Raw genomic sequence first — 15,060 nt, forward strand, 5'->3', positions numbered from 1 at the left:
GGAGAGGTTTGGGGGTCAGTAGTGGCAGTAGCTGCTGAGAGATGGGGGGATAGGAGGGCGGGGAGCGATGGGTTTGGACTCGTTTTCTGGGCGATAAGGCGAGCTGGAAGTGAGCGCTGCTCCCGGGGAGGTGCCGAGGAACTTTTCCGCGCCGGTGCTGATCCCCGAGTGATCCAAGCCGGACTTTGCTCCGAGCTGGAAGCCTGAAGCGGCCCTGCCTCTGGCGAGAGCCAATCAGCGGGCGGCTCCCAGCACGTGGAGGAGAGGGACTCAAGAGCAAAGCAATTGCAGCTCACTACACTTGTTACTAGTGTCCTGAGCAGGAAGAGGGGCGAGTGGAGCCGCTGGTGGGGGGATTAAAAAACACTCCAGCCCAAGCAACAACAACAACAACAAAAACAACCAAAAAACCACCAACCCAGCCCCACACACACGCAGCCAGCCGGCCGGCCGAGCGAGGCAGCTCCTTACTGAAGGGAAAGCCAAAGCCATGAGCAATCAATACCAAGAAGAGAGCTGCTCTGAGAGGCCTGAATGTAAAAGTAAATCTCCAACTTTACTCTCCTCCTACTGCATAGACAGCATCCTGGGCAGGAGGAGCCCCTGTAAAATGAGATTGCTCGGAGCTGCCCAGAGCCTGCCTTCTCTGTCTAACAGGACAGAACAGGACAAGGCCGTGCAAGGTAAGCAACAAACGGCGGGTTGCAAGCAAAATCAGCTGGAAAAAGAGAAAAGTAAAAGTGCTGCTGGGGGGGAGAGGAGGGAAGGAGGAGGAGACCCAAAGAAGACGCTCTGTAGGCCTAACTGCAAAGCCATTCAGCGCGCTAACCCCTGCTGGATCGCTCCCAATCTTGCCCGCTCGTTTTCGATCGCTCTGTCTCACACCGGGAGCATTTAGTTTGGTCAGAAAAGTAATATATTTATAGCGATCGGCTTATGTAAGCGAGAGGTCAGAAGTAGCAGTTGCTGTTGGGATTAGCTCACCCCACCCCCTTCCAGCGTGTGGCCAGGGGCTCTCTGAGCGGCGGAGACCCTGTAATTCCGGGGCTCTGAGGGTGTTCCGCAGTGGGGGAGCATTGCCATTGACTCGGGCGGCTTTGGTTTAACGCGATCGTATCTTCAGTTCGGATTATTCTCCATTATTAATTTGATTGTGCTAAAGCTCAGCCCAGAGTAAACTCCTCACATTGCATGGCACTGGGCTGGAACTGCTGGGAAACTGCGGCTTCCTTTTGCGCTGTTCTTAGCCTGAGAGTTCGTCGTTGTGGTTGGGGATTTACCATTCGTGTCAGAAGTGAACGCTGTGATATTCCTACCCCAGCTAAACCGGATTCAATATTTTTCAGTAGTTTTATTTATTGAGACTCAATATCGTTAAAGAAAAGCTGGAGCGGGGGTGTGTGGAGATCCTGCGTATTTGTTGTGTGAAACATGTCTCTGATCTCCCGTATCAAGTTCACGCTTGCTTTTGAGCAAGAAGGGGACTTTTAGTAATTCACAACCAAATCACACTTCCCATCTCTTTTCGTTTAGGGCAGTTTCTTCCCGCTCTAGGGCGGTTTAGCCTCTGGGGACATCATTCACAGCAGCGGGTTTTCGTTCTCCTTGCCAAATAAACTTGCAATGTAGAATAATAGACATAGGTTTGACACGTTAAATATCCATTGAACACCGGTAGGGCAACGGAAACGAGACGAGCTAGAGCATCTCGGCCTTTGGGTTTTCCCCCCAGGTTCCCCAGGGCTATTTCAGACTCCGGTGGTAGCACGGAGCCCTTGGGTTAAAGGGGAAATGTGTTCTGCAAAGGGGGGGCGGGGGGAGAACCGGGCCGGAGAAGGGTTTGTTGAGCCCGCACTACAGCCGGTGCCTGTTATCGGGCAGGGATGAGCGATGGTCGCTTTATGCCGCCGGCTGCCAGCTGCAGGAGAGAAGCAGGCGGCTACACCGGGATGGACCGGTGGCAACTTTCTAGCCGGACTCCGGAAGGGGGGAAGCCGGAGGGGCCGGTGTGGTTTCAAGCTGACGCTGGTGGGGGTCTCCCGCCGGCTGGGGACGGGGCTGTCCCCGGGGCCCCCCGGCGGGTGCCTCGCTGGCGCGGCTGCCCTGACCCGATCTCTCTCTCTGTGTGCCCCGGCGGGCTGTGTGTGTCTGTCTCCCGGCAGGATCCCCCAAGGGGAGCCCCCCGTTCGAGCCCGCCGAGCTGCACCTGCCCCCCAAGCTGCGCCGCCTGTACGGGCCCGGAGGGGGCCGGCTGCTGCCGGGGGCGGCCGGGCCGCGGGGGGAGCGGGCGGAGGGGGCCGCCGCCCCGGCCTGGGACACGCTGAAGATCAGCCAGGCGCCCCAGGTCAGCATCAGCCGCAGCAAGTCCTACCGGGAGAACGCGCCCTTCGCGCCCCCGCCGCCCGCCCTGGACGAGCTGGGGCGCCCCGAGGAGAGGCCGGGCCCGGCGGCCGCGGGGGGCCCCGACGAGGAGGACGAGGAGGACGAGGAGCTGCTGGAGGAGGAGGAGGAGGAGGACGAGGAGCTGGAGGAGGAGGACGAGGAGGAGCTGCTGGGGGAGGCCGGCGGGGGGCTCCTGAAGGAGGCCAGGCGCGGCGCGGCGCCCGCCGCGGGGCCCGACGGGGGGGAGCTGTCCCCCAAGGAGGAGCTGCTGCTGCACCCGGAGGACGCCGAGGGCAAGGACGGCGAGGACAGCGTGTGCCTGTCGGCGGGCAGCGACTCCGAGGAGGGGCTGCTCAAGAGGAAGCAGCGGCGCTACCGCACCACCTTCACCAGCTACCAGCTGGAGGAGCTGGAAAGGGCCTTCCAGAAAACCCACTACCCAGATGTCTTCACCAGGTACAGGCTAAGGAGGGGTGGGCGTGCGGATCGCAGCCTGCCCGGCTGGGCACAGGACCCTTCCCACCCCGCAGATCAGCTGCCACAGCTCCCCTGTGCTCAGAGGCAATTCCTGGGGCTGGCTGGCTGATGGGAGAAGGCGCCTTAGCGCTTCTTTAATGGCCACAATCACCAGGAGTTTCCTCTTGGTCTCACCAAGGCCTTTCCTGAATCCCCCTTGGATCAGCTGGGAAGAGAGTTCTCTCCTCCCTCCCCTCCCCCCTTTAATCAACTTTAGAGGCAATCTGTAGTGTAGAAATCGCTGCTCTGCTAGTGGCACAGGAAAGGAGAGAAACTTCTGCGATTAGTTTGTCTTCACTGCAGAACCAGTTGGCCACAGGCGGGTAGTATCTGTCCCGCTCTTAGCTAAACCACATCATGTTCTATTTTTATCCCAGGGCTTTATCCTTCTTCAGATATACCAATAAGCTTGCTGGGTATCAGTTACGCTTTTCCCAGTGCAAGCTGGAATCCTGCCCTGTCCAGGGAAGTCCTGTAAAAAAAGATCAAAGTATTCCGGCTTTTGGTTCTTAGAATATTTAACTAGATAATCGCTCCGCTAAAATACCGTGTGTAACATGTTTAACTTCTGCATATGGAGATGTGTAGAGAGATACAAACTTAGATCGGAGACAGAGAGGGGTGGAGGTGATATTCTCATACACATAGTAGGGTCTGTTGTTGTTGCTTATACGCTTCGTCTACAGCTCATTCACTGTCCTTGCCCAGAAACACAGAGAGGAATTTTCTAATAGGAATTAAGTGTATCCTATGTTTATTTACAGTTCTGACGTGCCCTTTCCCATTCTCCTTTCCACACACGCCACTCCATTCTCCTTAGCCCAGAAACTCGTTTGATTTACGCTAAGTGCTTTTTTTTTCCTTCTTCCCCTGAATAGTGAAGCCAGATCCCGAGGAGATAGTGTCAGAAGGGGGGGGGGAAAAATAAAGGGAGAGTAATCTCTATAAAACGTTACAAACACAGTCAGAGCCCCAGTTTCATAGATGAGCGATACTACACTCACCGGTGTAACTAAAAGAAGGAAAATCAATCCTCTTTTTGAATAAATAAAGCAATGCGGCGTGGAAACGCTCAACTCTGGTACCCAGGGTGCACTTATGCTCTGCTGCAGCTAGCAGATTTCTGCTGCTTCCAGACAGCAACGAAACTCTTTCCCCAGAAGACACAATGTATGACACCTTTAACAGTCCAAGGCCTTCCATGCCGTTTTGCGCTGCCTGAATACTGCAGAGCTGCGCTCCAGAACGGGTGGTTTAGCTACAATATCCTGGAGGGAAACGGGAAAAATCCAACAGGCCTTTTTTTGCGGTCCCCGAGCCTTTTCTCTGGCTGGGTATTAAAACAGAAAGCTTCCAGCCGGCTCGGAGACGTGAGTTAAAATGTCAAGCGCTTGTTGTGTAGCGAAAGGGAAGGCGGCTCGTGTTTGGCTTCCCTCGGGCTCGAGGCTTTGAAAGTTGCAAGTGAGGCTGAGGGGTCTGAAAGAAAGCAGCCTCTTTGCAGCCCAGGGTCCCTTGGCCAGCCCAGCTCTTTCTTTTTAGCGGAGGGAGATCCAATTATGCTCTGAGCTCTCATATTTTAGGTAAACAGATTATGAGCAGTTTTATAACATCTTAATGGTTTCCGATTTGCCTTAATTATTGCAATAATAACTGCAATGAAGGGGTAGGGTTTCAGCTAAATTGATTCCCCCTGTGATGTGTAGAGTTTGCGGTGGGCATTGGAAATACCAAGCGTTTAGTGGGTTTGAAACGAATTAGTTTTTAAGGCACACACCGAACTCCAAATTCCAGGCACAGCTCGAACGTGACGGATGAAGATAATTGCGGAATGGCCTAACCCGGGGGTGACTTCGCCCCCTTTGCCCTCTAGCGTCTCCTGATCGCTTGCGGAGGGGAAACGTGTAATAAGCCCTTTCCCTACTTTGCTACACGGGTTGCGGGCGTTGCAAGCAGACGGGGTGTGAGCGCTAGGAGCCAAACTGTGCGCAGACTTCAGCCTCCGCGGAGTTTGGCGGAGCAGACTGTGGCTCCGGGTATTGGGCTGGGGCCGCCCCTGGTAGGGCTCCATCTCCATCGGCCATGTGGTGGGTGCGCTGTGTTTGCTCTCAGCCCAGGCACACGGCAGGGGGCTCGATCCTGCTCCCATTCATGTCCCCCGGAGCTCAGCCATTGACTCGAGCCCCCCCGGCCGGGCTCCGGGGACAGGGCAGAGCTGCCCCAGTTGCCCTGCGGGAAGTCTCACGGCGCGGTGTGTCTGTGTGCTTGTTTCCCTCTCAGGGAGGAGCTGGCCATGCGGCTGGATCTGACCGAAGCCCGAGTGCAGGTGAGTCCGGGCGAGAGCTGGGGCGGGTGAATGGGGGCCTGCGCGGTCTCCCCACCCCGCAGAGAGCCGGTGGATGCCCGCGGGGCCCTGGCCAGCCAAGCCCAGCAGCGGCCTCTGGGACAGGACTCAGCCCTGCGCGGGTGGGTGGGAACCCATCCCCGGTGCCTTTGCCGATCCTGCGGGGTGTTCTCCAGAGGCACGCTGCGGTGGGGAGGGGGGGGGGGGCTCCTCTCACCAAACCCCCAACCGACCCCAGTAATCAGCAGGCGAAACCCAGTTGGATTAAAATCGCCCGGCCACGCGGGGTTTTGGTTGTTAGACAAACCCGCTCTGCTCCAAGCAGGTATTTGGCCGTGATTAAATCTCCAATCGGGCTTCATAAAAGCCCACTTAGTGCTAGAACAAACAGGGCCATTTGAAGGCGAAATGTTGTTTGATTTCCTCTCCGCCTGCACAAGGGGCTGGCTAATGCTATTTGATTTCCCATTTTTGATAGCAATAAGCCCGCATTGATCTAATAGTGAGTGAGTGCAATGCTATTAAAGGTGTTTGCAGCCCCATACCAGAGTGCATTTCCTAACCCAAGTCTCATAACCAAAGAGACGATAAACATTGGGATGCCCTGATTGCCAACAGAAAACAGATGTCTCTGGGTCTGAAGCTGAGCAAATCACTTTACAGTTAAAATCAGGCGCTGATAAAGCATAATAAATTCCATATGGCTCATTTAATACACAACAGCTTCTTGCATTAGAGGGGCTAATGATGAGATTTGTCCCCTCCTCTCTGTTGACACATTTCTCCATTGTCAAACAGAGATGTGACAGCAAATCAGTATTTTCAGCTCAGGGGAACAAGTCGTGGGAAAGTTAAATAACTTTTATAAAGAAAGACACCCCCTTTCTCTCTCCTCCTATTCACTGGAGAAGATGTAATTAAGGGAATATGAATTATGAGAGTCCCTTCGTTTACCTTTTGGGTGTACTCAGACTTATTAATTCAATAACGGGGAATTGCAGTGGGGACAGCTTGCTAATTGAGTTTTAGCTGGGAGAGACGATCCGGTTGTAGAAGATTTTGGCTTCCTTTAAGGACATTAAGTCTCTTCATACGTACGTCTACACACACCATTGTTGCCTTTATTCGTTTAGCTGCAGTAGAGATGGGGTTTCATAATGTTCTGCCAAACGTGAGCTATATTTAAAGGCGAAAACTCAACCCCCACCGTTCCACAAATTTAACAGATTGTGTCTCTTTCAAAGGCTCTCCTTTAATGTGTGATATTTATTCTTTGATATGAAGCGAACATTTTCCGTTAAAATGTGGTGTTTTATTAATCCTTCTGTTTCAAAGAACAAGCACATTTTGATTAACGAATGTTTAGGGTGAGATTGCAATTCCGTGGCTGGCTAAAAAAGTCATGTAAACTAAATGCTAAGAGTACAGCTGGGACATGCATATTATTCCTTCAATAGCTTCGCGATTTTTTTTAATATTACATTTTACTTGCAGTCACGATTTTGTATTGCTTTTAATCTTTAAAAACCTGAATGAGCCTAAAATGATACCATTTGTAAATATTAACTTCAGTGAAAGATACCATGCAGATCTTAGTGTGGGTGTGTGTATAGATCACACCATAAAAATAATATAGTTTTAGTGGGAATTAATTTTAGAACATTTGACTACAGCAGTAATGTTTCAGTTAAAATGTCCATAAAAGCAAGCATTATTGTATGCTGCCAAAACCACCACCATGCTGTCAAGTATTTAAATTAAAACGTTTTACTCTCCACTCAAACCAGTAGGATTCCTCTGGAAAATGGATACACGTTAGCTGAAAAAGAAACTTCCGAATATTGTACATGTTTTCAGAGAATCATTATACTGTGTGGTAAATGTTACGTATATTCAGAGTATTCGGTACACACGTGTTTGCTTATTTATACCTGTGAAACGTAAATCCGGAGACGAGGTATTATTTATATACTTACTATATAGCATAAGCAACCATATTAAGGATAAAAGGCTTAACGGGTTAGCTCCACCCTAGCCTCATACTTTCTTCCAAAGAGGCAATCACTTTACCAGCAGGGTAAATATATAAACCAGGAGAAGGTGATAAAAACGCTTTCATGAAAGGTAACCATGCACGCCCACTTCAGGGGTTGTTTAATCCTGTCTTAATGTGCGAGTTATTTGACCAACCAGGCCATTTATTACTCCATGTAATAACAACAAAGCCCCCCCCCCCTCCAAATGTTACCTAGAACAACTGCCATTTGTAGTCTAAAATCCTATCCAGTTCTGCCCTGCCTGCCTGCTGAGGGTTTGGGGTAGAAACGCTCGAGACCTGTCCGGAAAATGTCTACTGGGCAAAACATTGGGAGATGAGGCCAGAAATATTAAAACCAATTTTCTTTTGGATTTCAGGTATGGTTCCAGAACCGTAGGGCTAAATGGCGGAAGAGGGAAAAGGCTGGGGCTCAGACACACACCCCAGGTTTGCCTTTCCCTGGTTCCCTGTCAGCAACTCACCCACTCAGTCCATACCTTGATGCTAGTCCTTTCCCTCCTCATCACCCAGCTCTAGACTCCGCCTGGACTGCTGCTGCAGCAGCTGCTGCTGCCGCCTTCCCTAGTCTACCTCCTCCACCTGGTTCTGCAACTTTGCCACCAAGTGGGACTCCGCTAGGCCTCAGCACTTTCCTGGGCGCAGCTGTATTCCGGCATCCAGCCTTCATCAGCCCTGCATTTGGCAGGTAACACGTTCAGCGTTTTCCATTTGCAAATGCGGTGTATAGTATAACCAGTACAGGGGGTGGAGGTCGGGGAGGAGAAAGCGTGTGCCATGAAACATGGCTTTCGGGAGCCACGGCTGCCTACTGCAATCCAACTTGTGTGCAATTAAGGCAGTTCTCTTGCCTGGATTAGTTAGGCACCTCTTAGTTGAATTCACACTACAGATTATTCACGGGGAGGAAGGGAGGGGAGGACAAATGAGGGGAAATGGCAGAATTCCAAGCACTTGATGTCTGCATGCTACAACCTGACTCATTAATGTACAGTGCTCAGAGTCTCAGGTGGAGGTTAATGCTAATAGAACTGTCCTGAAAGAGTAGCAAGAAAGTTTTCGAAGAGTTGCGATGGTGTGAGGCTTGGTGGCAGTGGGTCAAGAAGGAAAGGTAACGTCTCACCCTGAGCTGGTATCCCTCAAGTGACTTGGTGCCAATGATGCTTCACCGGTAGAGCTGGGTGAATAATTTGTAGCGTGTAATTTGATTAATTTTGCCTCTTTTGCTGTGCACAAATTGTCCTCGAGCATCCTATCGTTTTCTTGAACGTATTAGTTATGTAAAACCATTCACAGAATTATAACGACTCTGGGTTGGTAGATCTCTCGCAAGCAGTTAATTGTGGATTATCTGATATTCGAAATTCGAGCTGTGTTGGTTAGTGTTGATTGGACGCACAGGTCACATGTTACGCTTCGGTTCCCTGACTAGATAAGGGTAACTCTTAGAATCAGATTGTTACCATGAATATTCACGTCCACTAATTCAATATCTGCTCTCTGGAAATAGTCTCTTATATTTGGTTGACATTCGGGGTTTCCACAAACATTCCTGCCCCTCGCATCACTCGCTAGAGTATTTGTAGCAAGGGAACACAACGCAGGCGAAGCATTCAATAATTAGTAGGACTCGTCCTAAAAAATATTTTAGAGTATTTGCCCGGGTCTATTTCTCAGTGTGTTTTATACCTAAATCTACTAGTCGTGTAAAACACTGAAATAAAAGAAACGATTCACGTATATTATAGCTTCCTTTATTTAAATGAAAACCAAATGATGAACTAAAAAGTCTGTAGTTAATCACACAGACAGAGAAACAATAGAAGGATTTATTAAGTTGGAGAGAGAAGTGAAAATAAAACTGAATGTAACTGCAATGATCTCTGTTTAGGAGAACAAAGAAATAATAGATTCATCCAACTGAGCAGCCACTTTAACAAAATCGTCGGGAGGAAAATAAAAAAAATCTAAGTAAAATTAGTTTCTTAGTCTAAACCAATACAATTAAACAGTTTATGCATCCGATTGTAGTCAGTGACTCAATTTACCTAATGGAACAAGTGATGTTACAGTGCTGTCACGCCCCCTGCTTAGAGCGATGATTTCACAGTTTATCACTTCTCTTGTAGCATTAGTGCAGTCCTTCTACGTTTTTTTTCCCCCTGACAACAAATTGAAAAGTGAACTGTAAAAGCTTACTAACTCAGCCTGGATAATGGGCTATAAGATTAAAATAGGCATGACAGAGCAAATATACATCCACCTTGAAATGTAACATTTCAGTATATATTAGGTGATTTAAAACTGTTAAATTTAACAAGTTCACCACAACAGGGATTGCCTCTCACTAATCAAACCTATCATTGTTTTGATATTTTATATAGATAGTATCGCTAGATTTTACGAGTAGAATTAGGGGTTCCGAAGAATCTAAAAGCTTGTGTTAAACTGAGCAGCAACTGACCTTTTAAAAGGAATGTGTTCCATTCTTGCCAATGTTAATACTTAATATCTGCATCAAAGCCTCAGAAAGAAAAAAAAAATCGCAGCAGCCAATATGGGAGCTTAGCATGCTAGGGCTTAGTATGTAGACCCTGATGCCTTCAAGGAACACAGTTCAGTTCCTAGCCGTGATGATGTCAATAATCACATCCTTGTTTAATGGAGAGTCTGTACATCTTGATGTGCCAGTCAAGGGGGTCACTTGCACTCTTCAGAGTGACTGCTCTGGTGAGAGAAGTAAGAAAAACTAGAGGGAAGGCATTTAAAAGATTGTGTCATTGAGCCTGGATGCTAGGTTGCTGGATAATAATTGGCATTCCACTGTGAGGAAATCAACAGGAATGCCACTTCCTGCTGGTATGGGCATCAGTGCTGAGGAACGGTTAAGACACTTTGGGCATCAGGACTATAGAACCTTTAAAAGAGGAAGATGATTGTGGAGGGGGGAAGGGGAAAGGTAGAAATCCACTGGGGGAAAAGAGAGGAATAGTATAATGGAAGAGTTTAACGTGTGCAGCGTTTCTATTTTAAATGATAGCTAAGGAGAAAACAATCCCCCAAAGCGTTTCATTTTGGAATTCCTCTCCCTATTAAGTGTAAATCACAGTATCAACTGCTCCTGACAGTGTGCTCTAGTGTGAGCGGCTGTCACCAGCAAATCTGAGAGAATTAGACTCGCTTTTTTAAATCTTTTGACTGCCAGTGTTGAGATTTTTTTTCAACGTCTTTGTCTTTTCTACATTAGTGATAATACTTCGCTCCTTAGCTCTGACATGAACTCAGAACTCTTAGTGGAAGCGAACAGGGAAGGGTGGGGAAGGAACAGATATGACAACGCTGGTCACCTTAATCTGACAGAACAACAGCAACAGACACACGCACATAAGCTGCCTTGGTTTTGACCAAAATGTTTACTTTACTTGCAGGCTCTTTTCCACTATGGCTCCCCTGACTAGTGCTTCCACTGCTGCTGCCCTACTGAGACAGCCCACTCCTGCCGTGGAAAGTGCAGTGCAATCAAGTGGGCTATCAGATCCAGCAACAGCTGCAGCAGACAGACGGGCTTCTAGCATAGCAGCTCTGAGGCTGAAAGCAAAAGAACACGCAGCTCAGCTCACACAGCTCAATATTATCCCTGGAAACAGCACAGGGAAAGAGGTGTGCTAAAATAAATAAAGGTCACCTCAGCTAGCACGAATCAAGACCAAATGGAAAAAGAGGACCAGCGATTAAGACATTGGATAGGTTCTCGGGTTAGGAACTTGAAGAAAGCAAGCATCAGCACTCACATGAGTGAACCAACATTTACAAGCTCCTGAATAAGTAACTCCTTGGCTGGTACATTTTAAAAGTGTACACTACATTAATTTCTTCATTGGAGATTAGACAAAAAGAGCTCCTAATAAGATATTATATTATATAGAATTAAAGTTACATCCATCCCCACCCCGCCCCTTTTCTGGACATCTGGCTAAATAAATAAATTGCAATTTCCAAAAAAATACCGAAACCTCCCACACAGCTTCTTAAAATAACATCTTAGGATGTTAAGTTGGTCTATCAGGAGCACTGGAGAACTATTTCACGTTATTGTAGCCAGCTGCATAGTGTCAACCGAGGCTGCTGCCAGTGCAGAATGAAAGTGAATTTGATGCTGTAAGATAACCAGTGCACTTAAAGGAAAGGGGTATATCTTTTTCTTGTTATATTCTTTAATACTACACCAACCAAGGTTTTTATATCAAACCAAAGGGAAATACACTGCTAGAATATGGACTGTTTAAGTCACTAAACTGTGATTATTGATTCTGTACATACCATTGTTATAAAAAAAGAACAGAGCTTTGTATATTTGAAATGTTATAAAACAATTGCACTCAGTGTAGTGTTGTAAAAGTTTGTCATTCTGTAGATTCTTACTGTGTTGTAGATATAATAGGGTTCCTAGACAAATATTTATGTACAACCCCTTTATTTAACTTATTAACTGTAGAGGTTTCCGAAACTCTAAAAAGGCAATGGTACAGTACTTTTGTGTAATGTCGTTATTGTTAACACTTTTCCTTGCTATTAAGTGGAGAAGTGCCACACTCAGAAAATAAAAAATATATATAAATATATATATGTTTAACAAAAAGAATTGTGAAGGATACATTGACGTATATGGCATTTAATAGCGTCATTGGAAACAACCACGGAGATACCAGCGGTGTAACAAATAGGGGTTATTATAACTGTCTCATAGATTGTTACCCTCAAAACTGCTGTAGGAGGAAGCTGAGATCCCTGTCTTTAGTAGGGGCGGGCTTTTATTGTTTTAAGGCAACAAAATAGGAATTTCTTTTAAAAGATTGAACGTGGAATACGTTTCTGATACGCCTGCTCTAAAACTCGGAACAATTTGAAAGTCGCTGAGAAGCAGAACCCTCCTCCAGTCATTCGTGGCGGGGTCCAGCATGTGTAGCTGTTGTACATTAACTGGCCTACAGACTTCCAGTCGGCCCCCACGTGCTTTCAGGGCACTGCTGATTTAGCCGAAGGGAAGCAGGCAGGGCGGGGGCTGGTGGCAGCAGCAGGGAGACACCGGCGCCCGAGGCCTTGCAGCGCAGGGGAATTGTGGGAAGCGAAACCTAGAGCCCCTCTTGTCGAAGATGGTTGTAGCTTGGTGGTACCCGCAGTTATTCCTCCCCCGGCCCGCTCCCAGCACTGCAGGCTGACAAGGCCGAGCCCTGTGTAGGGCGGCCACACTGGCCAGGAGGTTCAGCCTCGGCCTTTACACGGGTCTGTGTGGGGGGGGGGGTCTGTGAGCGGGGCGCTGTGGCCCGGTCCCTGCACTGCTCCGGTCGGGCCCTGCGGGGCTGGTTTGGCTGCTGCCCAGGGAAGGGGCGGCGGGGGGAGCACCAGCAGCAGGGGAAAGGTCCCCTGGGACGTGCCCAGCGCTAGTCCCGGCCCCAGCGGGGGAACAAGCTCCGGGAGGCCCGGCGGGGTCGGGGTCGGTGCTGATGACCCGTGGGCCGGGCAGGAAACGCCTGGCAGAGCCGCACTCCGGTTCCAGGCGTCGGGGCCAATCCGGCGCCGCGCCCAAAGCGGGCGGGAAAGCCCGTCCCGTGCCCAGCGGCGCTCTCCTGCCGGTGCCGCGGCCGGGCCCGCCCCGCCCTTGCCTCAGGCGCCGGTAGCTGGGGGTGGCCGGGCGCGGCCCGCCGGCGGGTTTCACGCCATCGCTTCTCCTTTTTGACCCTTCTCCGGAGCAGAAGCAAATCGCCAATGGCCGCGCCCGGCCTCGTGTCAGCAGCCTCCTAATCGCGGCTCCCTCGGCTGCCGCAAACACGCCCGAGCCCGCGGCCCGCGGTTCTTTCACCGCGCTGCAGCGGGCGGGAAGCTCATCCCGCGCCCCGGCTCCCCCCACCCCCAGCAGGGCCCCCGCTCGACATCTGACGGGGCGCGCCGGACAGACTCCCGGCAGCTTTTCAGCGCGGCCAAAGAAACCAATTTTCTTCTGCCCCGACACCTCCGCCGGCGCTGAACGCGGGGGGTGGAAGGAGCCACTGGAGCGCGCTTAGAGGAGTTTACGGGATTTTCCCGACTGATTTAATCTAATTGTGAGCATCGCTGCTGAATGGCGGCCCGCGCTGGCCCGAGTATCTGGGAACGCTTCGCCTCAATGCGAGGGGAGCCTGACCTCCACCGAGCCTCCCCCCTCTAGCCAGAACAATCGCCAACGAAACATTGACGCTTGGATGCAGAGCCGGGACTCATGGCAACCCGGTTCTCTCCCAGGGCCAAATCTCCCACCAGCTGCTCTCGCATGCAGGAGCCAAGGAGAGTTCCCAGCCCAGGGCTTCCCTCGCTCCCTGTTCCGCTCCCGGGCGGGCAGAACGAGAGGTCCCAGACTGCTGCAACACGCAGCGCCTCCGGGCGCCCGGCTACACACTGTCTGCAAAGACAGCTCGGCGCAGTGAGCACTGCGGTGCAAGGCGTCCCGAGCGAAGGGCACGTTCTGCGGCAGGCACAACCCCGGGCGCGTTTCCGTTCGCCACCAGCCCGAAGTGGGGGTCGCACCTTTCCTGGTTTAGGAGACGGGCGCAGTGGGACTGCTCCGGAGTAGAATTAAGAGGTGCAAACCCCAGAGGAAGGTAAATATTATTTATCTGACCCCCCCACCCCAGTTGTGTGTGGAGGTGATCACACACAGAGAGGCCACTTTGACAGACCTGAATTGTTTGTTTTTATGAACAAGCTACAGTCCCCCCCAATAACTACACATTTCGTTGACAGTATTATATATACACATCTATATTTTAGAGTTTTCAAATAGGTGCAAAAATAACGTTTGTTCCTGGACGTTATTAACTGTACAGTTTGAAGTATACATTTTTACTGCAAAGAAAAGGGACTCATTATCAAGCCATTACGCATTATGAAATGTCGTTCAGTCATTTTTATTCTTTCTGCTGAAATCTTCGTAAAAGCCCGAATCATACTTCCACAAGCAGCAATTTTGCTAATCCAGGGGGTTATTACTCTGGGCCCTTATTAGGATCTATACTACTGGCAAGCAATCCTATAACGTTCTCAAAAGAAGTTTACCTCCGTGTTATAAAACCAGTAGTGGTATTTATACTGTGCAATAATTAGTGTATTACTTGAATCCACTAACAGGTTCATTTTATCTCTGCACAAAACCTCTGGTCTGCTTATAGAAAGCTTGTGCCTCCTTTGGCGCAGTTAAAGTGGTGACAGAGTGAATGAAGGCTGGTAGCACTTTCTCCTTTTGCCTTGCCTTAATTCCCATCTCTTTCTGCTCTCATCCAATTAGTGCAGTGTATTAAGCGGTTTATCATCTCATAGTCAGCTATTGAGAGAAACAAGGCGAACACTTTGCAATAGAGCCTGCTCTCCTTTGACACCCTCAGGTACTTACATATTCCACTGTGCTATGAATAATAGAGGAAGAATAGAGCACTAATTCCCTCATCAAAGAATGCCTTGTCTGCTGCTTTGCTCAACAACACCATTCTGATCAAAAGAAAAGCAATAAAGCTTAGCATAACAAAACGAAACCTACTTATTAGCTTAGTGGTTAAATTAATGCAGAGCCGCTGCTATTCAAAACCAAGGTTTGAAAACAGCCTCCAATAACCTGATAATGCTGCCTTCGGGATGAAGGAATTTTAATCTGAAATTTGAAGCTGGCACAGATGAGTTAATCTATTAAACTGCTATAAGGAGAATTCACCACGAACTGTTCAATTAAGAAATATTT

At 49.3% G+C, this 15,060-nt stretch overlaps 1 protein-coding gene across 1 annotated transcript; it reads left to right on the top strand.

Moving 5' to 3' along the window:
- The first annotated feature begins 288 nt into the window (after nt 1-288).
- ARX (aristaless related homeobox) lies at nt 289-11,889 on the top strand. Its single transcript, XM_050936634.1, has 5 exons — nt 289-683; nt 2,163-2,838; nt 5,176-5,221; nt 7,655-7,983; nt 10,724-11,889. Exons 1-5 carry the CDS (start codon nt 491-493, stop codon nt 10,962-10,964), a joined length of 1,485 nt encoding a protein of 494 aa, XP_050792591.1. The 5' UTR covers nt 289-490; the 3' UTR covers nt 10,965-11,889.
- The last annotated feature ends 3,171 nt before the right edge of the window (nt 11,890-15,060 follow it).

The sequence above is a fragment of the Gopherus flavomarginatus genome, chromosome 1 (genome assembly GCF_025201925.1).
Source record: "Gopherus flavomarginatus isolate rGopFla2 chromosome 1, rGopFla2.mat.asm, whole genome shotgun sequence".
NCBI classification, from domain to species: Eukaryota; Metazoa; Chordata; order Testudines; family Testudinidae; genus Gopherus; species Gopherus flavomarginatus.